The 12,440-nt window shown below is 48.8% G+C and overlaps 1 protein-coding gene across 1 annotated transcript; it reads left to right on the forward strand.

Annotated features, from left to right (window-relative positions):
- Positions 1-7,739: 7,739 nt before the first annotated feature.
- On the forward strand, positions 7,740-9,504 carry LOC146805815 (syncytin-1-like). The gene is made up of 2 exons (XM_085623823.1): positions 7,740-8,514; positions 9,461-9,504. Exons 1-2 carry the CDS (start codon positions 7,740-7,742, stop codon positions 9,502-9,504), a joined length of 819 nt encoding a protein of 272 aa, XP_085479949.1.
- The last annotated feature ends 2,936 nt before the right edge of the window (positions 9,505-12,440 follow it).

Below are 12,440 nucleotides of genomic sequence, written 5' to 3' on the forward strand. Positions count from 1 at the left end.
TTGTTAAAAGCAAAACGACAATCGTGAACATTGCCTGCGCCATCTTGTCTGGTGGAAATTTCTATGTGCACATAAGCTACAGTCATTTTAATCTATCACAGCCATTTTGTACTCTGTTGGTCACCTTTGTTTCACCCTGCCCTTACTAGCATCCCTCTGACCGACCTGGTATGTGTGCTGGGGGCTATAAACTATTGCCACAACAAACCTCAGCGCCGCTTGCTGCCACAAACTCGTTTTTCCTCTCATCTCTGTTTACAGGCAAACCTTTGGACACTCTACCCCTCACTGCACCTAGTTACACAAACAGGTTCCAAACACCAAAAAGACTCTTGCAACATGATTTATTGCACTGTAAACAGCAAGACTTGTTTTTACCAACAATGGGACCTGTTTTTATCAACAGAACGGACTCTTAGATCTGGCCGGTCTCACATGTTTTAGACCCTAAAGCAAGGTCCAGCTGCAAGATAAGATTGTCTGACCTGGGTGGGAAGAGAATTACTGTTGGGCTTGTGTGACAACCTGCCCGGGGCGGGGACTCCAAGCTTGTGTAACCATGTTGATGAAACAAATGCATTGTGTCAAACCTGTATAAAAGGAAGAGCCAAAGGAGTTAACTGCAGAACACCTCCCTCAGACATCCCGGTGTCTGCAGTTGACGTGATCTCCTCATGAGAAATAAACCTTTTTCTTGTCTTCCGGTTTCCAGCGCTTGCCTCATTATTTTGATAGTGAACCCAACGTGAATTAGAGGTGGAACCCTGCACCAGGTAGCATTGAGGGTCTTAGAAGACTCGCTGCCTTTCACAAATTGGCGCCCAAACGTGAGGGCCCATCAGCGACTTGTGAGTCCGGTAGAGAGGTCCTAACGACGGAGTGAACGACTAAACGATTGGGGTATACCTGCCTGAGAAGACCCTCGTCTGGCTGCCGATCGACAGAACTTCACCGGTTCCGAACGGACCTCTCTCGAGTGACCTGCGGTCCTGACTGGGACCTTAGAGGAACGCCACATTGATTGTTGGAGTGAGAGGACAACCAGGCACTGGAAGGGGAAGATGAAGAACTGTCCATACGGTCCGGGTAAGGTCGTGAAAAAATGACTTAAATTGATTGATTGAAATACTAGTATTCCTTTTTTATTGAGTTATTTGAGACATTCCCTGCTTGCAAACAATGAAGAATAGGAGTATTCTCTCTTTGCAGACAGCGAAGGACAGGTAGTGCAGACTTTTTGTCTAAATTAATTGAGATATTCATTTTGACCGATAAATACGTCATGCCTGTTTTCTCTAGATTGTTTGTAATTGTTTTGGACCGGACCGTTTGTTAGAGGTCAGTCAGCCGGCGCCGCCGGAAGGCACCCCTAACAAGGACATGTACGTAAAGTATGGATTAGCCACCGTAGCTTATAGCAAACTATGGCATAAATACACTAGGAAGGACTGGGTAAATCAGTGGCCACTGAAGGGATCTTTCGATCCCGCTAAAATAGAAACGTTAGAATTAGCTCTCCACAAAAAGAAAACTAGACCAGCCATGTTTGACAGTTTTGGTTTATGGCGAAAAGAGGCAGCTCAAAGAAAGAAAAGAGACGAAGCTAGACAAGATAAAGAAACGTGAAAATCAGCTTACCAAACCTGTAAAAAGTTAGAAGAAAAACTAAAAGAAAAAGAAATCGATAAAAAGGAACAGGAATCAAAAATATCAGGTCAATGCCCTGTTAGAACACCCTCAACTCTTTACCCAGAGTTACCGGCAAAACAAAGGGTAGATGATGATTTATTGTTAGGTACCCCAATCATATACATGCCACCCCCTTACGCCCCTACTCATCACGTAGTACAACGCCAGGACCCCCAAAGTATAGCCGGAGGTGGCACGATCGACTCAGTCTCCACCGCCTCTGCTCCCACCGAGTCACCCACACCAAATGCCTCATCAAAGGATAAAGTAGTAGAGGTAGGATCAAAAGAAAAAGGAGCGCCCAGGGTCCCGCGATTAAGTACAAATGAGCGAACAGGCATCGATAAAATAGTTAAATCCCTCATAGATAGGAAGGAGACAGAAGATTATGTAACTAGCATATGCAACTCCTATTTTCAAAATCACAAACGATACTTTATTGTACGTCTCTGTTACCACACCAGAAATACCAAGATGTAGGGCCCGAGCGACTAGTAGCTCTCTATAGGAAAGTAGACACTGGAGATGAAGGTGACAACGATGTTACAGAACTCTTTTCATCCACACTGGAAGTATTCAGTCACCTTGTGGAACAAGGACGGATAGATAAGGACAGGACATCTAAGATAGCAGGACCCCCGGTGGAAAAACCAGATAGCATGATGCTGATAAAAGAAGCTGCCCCTTATTGGGTACCTCCTAGAGGACAAGGGACTCATGACGATATGAACCATCAAGACGCTAGAGGAAGGGTGGTCTACAATTGGGTGTATCAGCCATGGGACAGACAGGACATTTTGACGTTCCGTAAATCTTTACCGGATTTACGAAAAAAAAACACCGCCTTTCACACCGAGCTAGGTACCGCTCTGAGCTCAACAATAATGACACTTGCCGACATAGACTTGTTCTTCGGGTTATGTTTGCCAGCAGATGTGTGGAAACAGATTAGGAAAATAGACCATACCGAACTGCTTGGTCATACCTGGGAACAACTAAACACACTAGATAAACAGCGGAACCCTGGTCAAAAACCGGTTAAAGCAATATTGGACCTCCCTGACAAAATAGTGCAGTAAGTGAAAACGCTGATCCCAGAGAAAAAGATAGACTGGTCCATAGTAACCGTGTGCCGCCAGAAACCACAAGAGGATGTCTCAGAGTATTTCTCCAGATTTGAAACGGTGTTCTCCGATTACAGTGGACAAGACATGTCCACCGCAACCGGACACCACTTATTTGTGCAGAACTACGTCAAAGGACTACTGCCAGATGTATCCCAGAAATTACAAGCCAACAAAAGTAGTTGGGCAGCATCTAAACTGGCGGCCATTCTCCAAATGACCCAGTACTATGAGCATCAGAGAAACAAAAATGACAGGGCTACAGAAAGAAAAAAGAAGGACTTGAAGGAAAGGGTGATGATAGCACAACTCCAGGGGGCGAATACAGGAAGGGAGCAATATAGGGGAGGATACCAACAGAATACCCCTAGAGTACAGCCACCTAGAAACAATTCATCGACATCATATGTGGGACGCCAAGACCTAGGACAGGATCAATGTGCATTTTGCAAAGAATATGGACACTGGGCAGGGGGGCGAGGGAAATAGGAAGTGGACAGAGAGGAAGAGGACGTGGGAGAGGGTACGCGAGTGAAGCAAACGAGGAAAGGCCAGGAAGAGTGAACGCATTTGACCATCCCAAACAGAATCAGTACCAACAGACAGACTATGACAATACGTACGACTTTGCATAGGACAGCCAGGGGCAAGGGAGGGATCCAGTCGAGCTCTATGTTGATCAGCAAGGCCCTTATGTTACAGCTGAGGTCCTGGGCACAAAGTCGCCATTTTTGGTACACACAGGAGCAACACGTAGTGCACTGTCCAAACGACTGATTCCAAGGGCACCCTTGTCAGGCTCACATGTGATTTCAATAGGATTTGACGGTACGCCCACCACCAACCCTTTGTCCCGACCGATCCCTTTTAACCTTGACAACAATAGCGTCGAAACGACATTCTTCCTCTCTTCTAACACCCCAGACGCCATTATGGGTCTCGACCTTTTGAAACACTTCCATGCGACTATCAGATGCTCACCAGACGGGGTGCGTGTCATCCTGTATGACAACCCTCAGCGCCATAGAGAGAACCCTTCTCAGCACATGTTTATCATCTCCGAGACTGACGCATCCCTACTGGACACTTTGCCATCACACTTATGGGCTAAAGCTGATTCAGACGTAGGACGAATGATGATTGACCCAGTACACGTAACAATACGACAGGACGCAACCCTACTGAAAGTACCGCAGTACAAAATATCGCCAGAGGGTGAGAAGGCGCTGACAGAGATCATACACTCTTTGGTAGAGGCAGGGGTGGTAGAGGAAGTAGTGAGCAACGTTTGTAACAGTCCCATACTACCGATTGTAAAGAGACACGAAAAGCCTACCGCTTCATCATTGACCTGAAGGAGATAAACAAAATCGTAGTACCACAATACCCAGTAGTTTCCGACATCACGACAATTTTGACTTTAATCCCTTCCGCTGCCACCACCTTCACTGTAATTGACCTCAAAAACACATTCTTTTCCATACCTATACACGAGGACAGCCGCTATCTATTTGGATTCACCCTAAACTCCCGTTCGTACAGGTTTTGCAGAGCACCTCAGGGGTACACTGAGAGGCTAGGCGCTTAAAAGACAATTGGACGCCATACAATTGCCAGATGTGGCACCAATACAATATGTAGACAGCATCCTTCTAGCAGCAGACACCATACCAATAGCCATCACAGCCACCATCAAACTACTCCATTTTCTTGCTGAGAATGGTCACAAGGTCTCCTGAAAGAAATTGCAGTTCTGTAAATCACAAGTTACCTATTTGGGTCACCTTTTATCAAAAGAAGGGAGGAAACTCACGCCTGACAGGATCCAGACAATTCTAGACACCCCTGTCCCCAAAGATCAGAAGCAAGTCCGCTCTTTGATAGGTCTCACCTCATTTTGCAGACAGTGGTTACCGAACTTTAGCCTCATTGTCAAACCCCTTCTCTCCCTCCTCTCCCCTGGATCCCCGAATGCCAGTCAGCCTTTAAAGAACTACGCAATGCCCTTTGATCAGCGCCTGTCCTAGGAACCCCAGATTACTCCAAACCATTCTTCCTCTACACGCACGAGAGGGAGGGATGTGCATTGTCTGTCCTAACACAATCAATTGGTCTCAAACAACGCCCTTGTGCATATTTCTCTGGCAGCCTCGATCCAGTAGCCAGAGCGCTGCCAGCGTGCATGCGCGCTGTGGCATCTGCAGCAGTATCGATACGCCAGAGCGAAGGAATAGTGCTCTCCAACCCAGTCACTGTTTTAGTACCCCATGCAGTCGACACAATACTAAACCAGACCAAAACCCAACACTAGACTAGCGCCCGACTGACAGGAATGTGAGTTGACCCTACTAGCACCGCACATTACTCTAAAGCGATGCACCACCCTCAATCCAGCCACACTGTTACCCCTACCCGAAAATGATCCTAGCGTGACTCCACTACACGACTGTGTGACACTGACCGATGAACAAACAAAGAGTAGAATAGATCTCAGAGACACCGCCTTTCTAGAACCAGATGGAGAACTATGGGTGGATGGTTCATGCATCAAACTCCCCGACGGCACCACCTCAGCTGCATACGCTGTCACCACAGCCCGAACCGTTCTGGAAACAGCCCGTATTCCCCAACGTTCAGCCCAGGCTGCAGAACTCATTGCCCTCACACGAGCATGTATCCTAGCGACTGACACGACAGTTAACATATACACCGACAGCCAATATGCCTTCGGGGTGGTTCACCATTTTGGGATCTTATGGAAAGAAAGAGGGTCCCTGACTTCACACGGTTCACCCATAATGCATGGAGATTTAGTCTCCGCCTTGACGCAAGCAGTCCTCCCCAAGAAGTTAGCAGTGATAAAATGCCAAGCACATAGTAAAGTGACTAATCTCATTGGACAGGGAAATGCACTAGCAGACGTTACTGCCCAAGCCATGGCAGAAGACAGAACTACGACACAAATGTATGTGACCAGGTCACAAGCTGAACAATGGACTGACGCTAGGACCACTGTAATATACATACAGACTACAGGCACACAAGACGAATTGACCCAGTGGGAAAAGGTGGGACTAAAAGGCGAGGAAGATTGCTGGAGAACTAAAGACGGAAATAAATGGCTGTTACCCAATGCCTACCTCATCCCCATATTGACCATGGCACATTTACCAGCACCCATAGGCTCAACCCCCATGATTGAACTAATCACCAGGGTATGGCATAATGTCAAGATAGCAGAATCTGCAAAACGCCTAGTACAACAATGTATAGTCTGCCTACAACACAACCCAGGGAAGGGGACTGTAGTACCGCGGGGAGGGTTTGGAGTCCCTGACCACCCCTTTGAAATCCTTCAAATGGATTACATTCAAGTAGAGAGATGCCATGGTCTAAAATATGTCCTGGTGGTTGTGTGCGCTTTTAGCAAATGGGTGGAGGCATATCCCACCCGCGACGATACCGCCTTAGCCACTGCAAAAGTATTGCTGAAAGAATTCTTCCCCCGATACGGCCTTTGCAGAATTTTATGGAGCGACAACGGCCCCCACTTCGTAGCCGAGGTGATACAGAACATACTGAGAGGATTGGGCGTAAAACAAAAATTCCATGCAGTCTTCCACCCCCAATTAGCGGGCCTGGTAGAGAGACACAATGCAACATTGAAGCTAAAACTAGCCAAAATAGTTGCCACGACCGGGTTGAAATGGCCCGACGCCCTTCCATTGGCATTGCTATCAATGCGCTCCACCCCAACCAAACACAGACGGACCCTGGATAAGGTGGTCTTCGGCAGGCCTATGAACATTTGGGCGGCACCAAGACCCACCTCCATTAACCATGTCCCGAACATATTAATGTCGGATTATTTGCATAAATTGACAAACAAGCTAACAATTATCCACCAACAGGTGCAGCAAGCCTTGCCTGACGTATCCAGGGGCCCGGGACATGAAATAAAGCCAGGCGACCATGTAGTGATTCGCAACTTCCAGAGAACGAAGAATCTGGAGACTAGGTGGGCAGGCCCCTGGCAAGTCCTGATCACCACCCGAACTGCCCTCCGAGTGGAAAGAAACCGAAACTGCTGCACGCTCATCATTGCGAGTCCCTCCAACCCTGGCAACCTGTGAAGGGGTGGAGGTGCAAGAGGAAGTACTCGCGAAGAACCGATCAGCTCTGAGTTGCTACCCACAAGAAGACACCCTCAAACTATCAGAATTTCCCGACCCCACGGTGCCATCCAAGAAAGGGTACAATCTAAGATCGACGAAAGAAGGGAGCTCCAACGACCAGGCCACTAACTGAGTCAAGGTCTCAGATCGGTAGCACAGTCAAACAACGCTACCAGGAAAGCGCCAGACAAAAGTCTGTGGTCCTACCAGTTGTTGAGCTCCTCGAAGATGATGGAAGAAACTGAACACCTGCAAAGCCACCGCAAAGACACCAAGACTGCTAACCTGCACAGCACAAAGACAATTGCACTTGTAGCCGCATTTCTCACCTATCTCCTGCTAATGATCGCACTCTGGATCATTGAAGAGAATGCACCTGCATACAGAACATTGTCACCCACCATGCAACCAATCACCAAGAAAGAACACTACCTGGTATCACTACTGCCACATCTCCGAGAACGACGCAAAGAATTCTGGAATAATTCTTTCGTGCACCAGCACAATCTTGCCACCAATGCTACCAACGGTTGGGTCTGTGGGCTGTTACCACATGCCACTGAACATTCCATCCCTTTCATCCCTTCGCCCTTTTCTATTCACAGATCTTGCCTTGCCTGGATGATGCTCCTACAAGAAAGTTACAAAGACAATGCCACTTCCGACGAAACAATCACCAGTTCTACAACGAGTTCTGGCGAAACAAACAGCCGCCCCCTTCTGCCCTCACACCTTCAATACGACATTCCCGATGAATGTCCCCTCCAAAGAACGAGTGGAAATGCAAGTGTTCAATAATCCTAACAGAGCCACATTTTCCTACCTGAAGAAAAGAACTGCTGCAACACTGACTGTGGCCCTATCTGTTGTGAACGTCTCTGGCCTTGTATGCATTAAAGGCCGTGGGACTAAGAATGTGGGTCACAGCACCTGTAGCATTGTAAGGACTTTGAACACTGCCAACCCTCCAGCGCTTGTTGCATCACCCAATATGTACTTTGTTTGTGGAACCAAAGCCTACACCTGGCTCCCAAGAAACTGGAGGGGCACGTGCTACATCGCCTTTGTTTTGCCACCAACCTACACAGCCCATGCAGAGCATCATCGAGAAAAGCGTTCTAAAGACACTGATCAAGCAGACTCTGCCTCATCACAGTCCCTCGATGCAGCAAAAGGGCTCATCCCGCTATGGGGTCCAATGGCAAACAGTCGAGCCATCAGACATCTGTCCCAAGCGGTAGAGACCGCCCTGAACATCACTGCTGGCATCCTCACCAACAACACTGCTGAGCTCCAAGCGGTCCGTCTGGTTACCCTGCAAAATCGCATGGTGCTGGACGTGGTACTGGCGGACCGTGGAGGAGAATGCCGCATCATCGGTGCCAGCTGCTGTGTATACATTCCTGATAATTCACCTTCTGTGTATGAAGCAATCGAACATCTCCATAGACTGTCTTTAGAAATTCATCAGGGATCAGAGACTTGGACAATTGGAAGTTGGCTTTGGGGCATCTTGAAGGAGTGGGGTTGGAAATTATCAATGATTCTCTTGGTCCCAGTATTGACAATATGTGGTTGTTGTTTGGGTATACACTGTATACCACCTTTGTGTTCTCTTTGCATAACTACCTTGCACCCTAAGACTATGGACACTCGGCTAACAAAAATGAGAGTAATGTAGGATCAAGAGATACAGGACATTATGGAGATCAAAATAGACTGACAAGCTGGCTAGGTATGTTCAAAGGGGCCACTGTTCAAAGCAAAACGACAATCGTGAACATTGCCTGCGCCATCTTGTCTGGTTGAAATTTCTATGTGCACATAAGCTACAGTCATTTTAATCTATCACAGCCATTTTGTACTCTGTTGGTCACCTTTGTTTCACCCTGCCCTTACTAGCATCCCTCTGACCCTCTGACTGACCTGGTATGTGTGCCGGGGGCTATAAACTCTATTGCCGCAACAAACCTCAGCGCCACTTGCTGCCACAAACTCGTTTTTCCTATCATCTCTGTTTACAGGCAAACCTTTGGACACTCTACCCCTCACTGCACCTAGTTACACAAACAGGTTCCAAACACCAAAAAGACTCTTGCAACATGATTTATTGCACTGTAAACAGCAAGACTTGTTTTTACCAACAATGGGACCTGATTTTATCAACAGAACGGACTCTTAGATCTGGCCGGTCTCACATGTTTTAGACCCTGAAGCAAGGTCCAGCTGCAAGATAAGATTGTCTGTTTGACCTGGGTGGGAAGAGAATTACTGTTGGGCTTGTGTGACAACCTGGCCGGGGCGGGGACTCCAAGCTTGTGTAACCATGTTGATGAAACAAATGCATTGTGTCAAACCTGTATAAAAGGAAGAGCCATAGGAGTTAACTGCAGAACACCTCCCTCAGACATCCCGGTGTCTGCAGTTGACGTGATCTCCTCATGAGAAATAAACCTTTTTCTTGTCTTCCAGTATCCAGCACTTGCCTCATTATTTTCATAGTGAACCCAATGTGAATTAGAGGCACCAGGCAGCATTGAAGGTCTTGGAAGACTCGCTGCCTTTCACAACTTGGTTAGAGACCATCAGGCCCTCATTCACAATCTCCTGGAAGTCTTCCCTCTTATCCCTGGGTATGAGATCCACAAATTGCTGAAGGTACTCCCACAATGATCTTTCGTAACGGCCCAGCAAGGCCGTAGAGCTCGCCGCCTTCATGGAAGTCGCCGCGGTGTTACAAGCCTTTCTGCTCACAGAATCCAGCTTACAGCTCTCTTTATCCGGTGGCACCGTGGAAGTCGGAGCCGTAGCATGCTGTTTCCGTGAAGCCACCACTATCACCGAGTCCGGAGTGGGGTCCAGCCGAAGGAAGGGAGGATCCGAATCAGGCGGACGATACTTCTTCTGCAACCTCGAGGGTGCAGACTTTATAGAAGACTGCCTAAGGAACAGTTCCATAGCTTGTTCCTCCAGACCCGGCAGCAACGGACGTGATGTCTGTCGCTTCTGCAGGGTCTCAAATGTCACAGAGGTTGGCTGCACAGGGGTAGACAGGGGAATGTTGAGTTTCGTAGCCCCTCTGACCAGAACCTCCTGGAAGGTAGAAATGTCATCAGCCAGTGACATCCTTTGCGGGGGGAGAGACCGTGAGAGTAGGAGAGTACCTCCCTGTACTCGTGGAAGATGCATCCCTTGTATGCCGGGACCGAGACCTCTCATAATGGCGACAACATGATCTGTGGAAGACCGGTGGCGTCTATGTGACCGATGTCTCGAACAAGACCGTATTCTTGGCCGTTGAGGTTCCACAGGGCTTGTGGGCCGAGGAGCCACGGGCCCAGGTTGAGGCTGAGGTGGAGGAGAAGGCGGTGGTGATGGAGGAATCGCTGGTGGAAGCGGAGGAGGCGGAGGAGTAGCTGGAGGAGGAGGACTTGGTGGTGGCTGTGGTACTCCTGGTGGGAGCACCGGTGGAAGCGGAGCAGGAGGAGACCTAGTTGGTGAGTAGGTACGTGAATACTCCGAACTGGGAGACGAGACCAACCTCCTCCTTTTACGAGCGGGCTGTGAGGAAGGGACCCTAGATGTTCCATCAGTCCCCCTCGATGTTGATCCACTGCTCAACGTCGAGCGTCGACATAGTCTGGAACACGTAGTCCCTGTCGACGATGATAGGCTCACCACTGAGCGAGGGCCGGAACGGGATCTCAACGTCAAATGCCAGTATTAACGTCTCAACATCGACCTTCTCCTTGATTCTCTCCTCGACGTCTATCATCGCGTTGACGTCGATGGTGATCGGCGACGACGCTTCGGCGGTGACCGCGCTTGTGAGACCCAGATCGACGCCGATGATGTCTCGACGGCGATGTTCGTTGTGTCGACGTTGAATGCGGGGAACCCCTTGACGGCGATCTCGCCGTTCTCCTCGATGTTGATCGTCGACGTCTCTTCGACCCAGAGCCCTGGATCGACAGAGAGCTTATTGTAGTCATACCTGCTCTCGACGTCGTCGCTGTCCTCGACCGGGAACGGCGTTGTTTTTCTGCAGTTTTCCACAGGGGAGCCCCCCAGAGGTCGAAGCATGGGACTTGGTAGAGGACTTACCCTCTTCTTTCCCAGAGGCTGAAGAAGCTGCCTTCTGCCTCCTCTGCTCCATGCCTTGGAGCCGAATCTTCACCCGGTCACGCAGGGTGCACCTGGAGAAGGTTTTGCAAATGGCACAGGTGTCAGCAACATGGGACACAGGCAAACACAGGATACAAACCCTGTGGGAATCCGACTTGGCCTTCTTCCTACCGCATTCCTGGCACTTGTCAAATAGAGATGGCATTTTGACAAGAAAACAGCAGAAATACTGCCAACAAACTACAGCAGTAGTTAGCTAAAGGCCAAAGACGTTGAGTGAAACTGCTAAAGTCAAGAAATAATCACTAATTTTATATGAAATACCAAAAAAGGTAGAGCTCGATGCTCCAGGGTCCTGCTAGCAGGAGCTGGAAAAAGGAAACTGAAAGTAAATGCCTTTGGCCGTGCCTCATGGGATACCGGGGGTCTCTGGAGACTCTTAAAGGCACGGTACCCATTTGCAGACACATAATGGCAGCCTATGGGGGCTTCTCTATCCATTCCTTTCATCTCTATCATAAACAAGCATTGGCATAGCCAATAGGTCTCGCCTTTGGGACCTTATAAGTGTTAAGCTATGCAACAGTTGATTTTGCACCAATAATATTGTGCTGTATAACTAAATACTTATAAGGTCCCAAAAGCGAGACCTATTGGCTATGCCAATGCTTGTTGATTCCTTGTCTTAAGGTGAATCGTAGAGAATGTGCTTAAGACACGGGTACTCATAGTACGGCCCGCGGGCCGCCTGCGGCCCGGTAAGCCTTCCTTGGCGGCCCGCGGACCTTTCAGACATCGTAACTGTGTTTAAAAAAAAAAAAAATTTATGAGTGTTCCCAAACACTGCCAGTTGCACCAGCGCGACTCGGACTCTGCTCTGTGGGGGCCGGGCGGTTCCAGGGATAGTCAGAGTGGAGCTGCGGGGCCTAAGAAGAGGTGAAATACAACAAAGCCTCATTAACATGCAAATGGTCTTTTAAAGACCTGTGAAGTACTCCGGTGCGTTGTTTTTGTGCCCGGGAAGCCGTCTCAGCCCCGGCTGACACACACGCAGGGTGAGATGACAGAGGGAGGGAGGGAGAGGGAGACGGAGGGAGACAGAGTGAGAGGGAGATAGAGACAGAGTGAGAGGGAGACAGAGACCGAGTGAGAGGGAGACAGAGACCGAGTGAGAGGGAGACAGAGACCGAGTGAGAGGGAGACAGAGACCGAGTGAGAGGGAGACAGAGACCGAGTGAGAGGGAGACAGAGACCGAGTGAGAGGGAGACAGAGACCGAGTGAGAGGGAGACAGAGACCGAGTGAGAGGGAGACAGAGACCGAGTGAG

The sequence above is a fragment of the Triturus cristatus genome, chromosome 8 (assembly GCF_964204655.1).
Source record: "Triturus cristatus chromosome 8, aTriCri1.1, whole genome shotgun sequence".
NCBI lineage: Eukaryota > Metazoa > Chordata > Amphibia > Caudata > Salamandridae > Triturus > Triturus cristatus.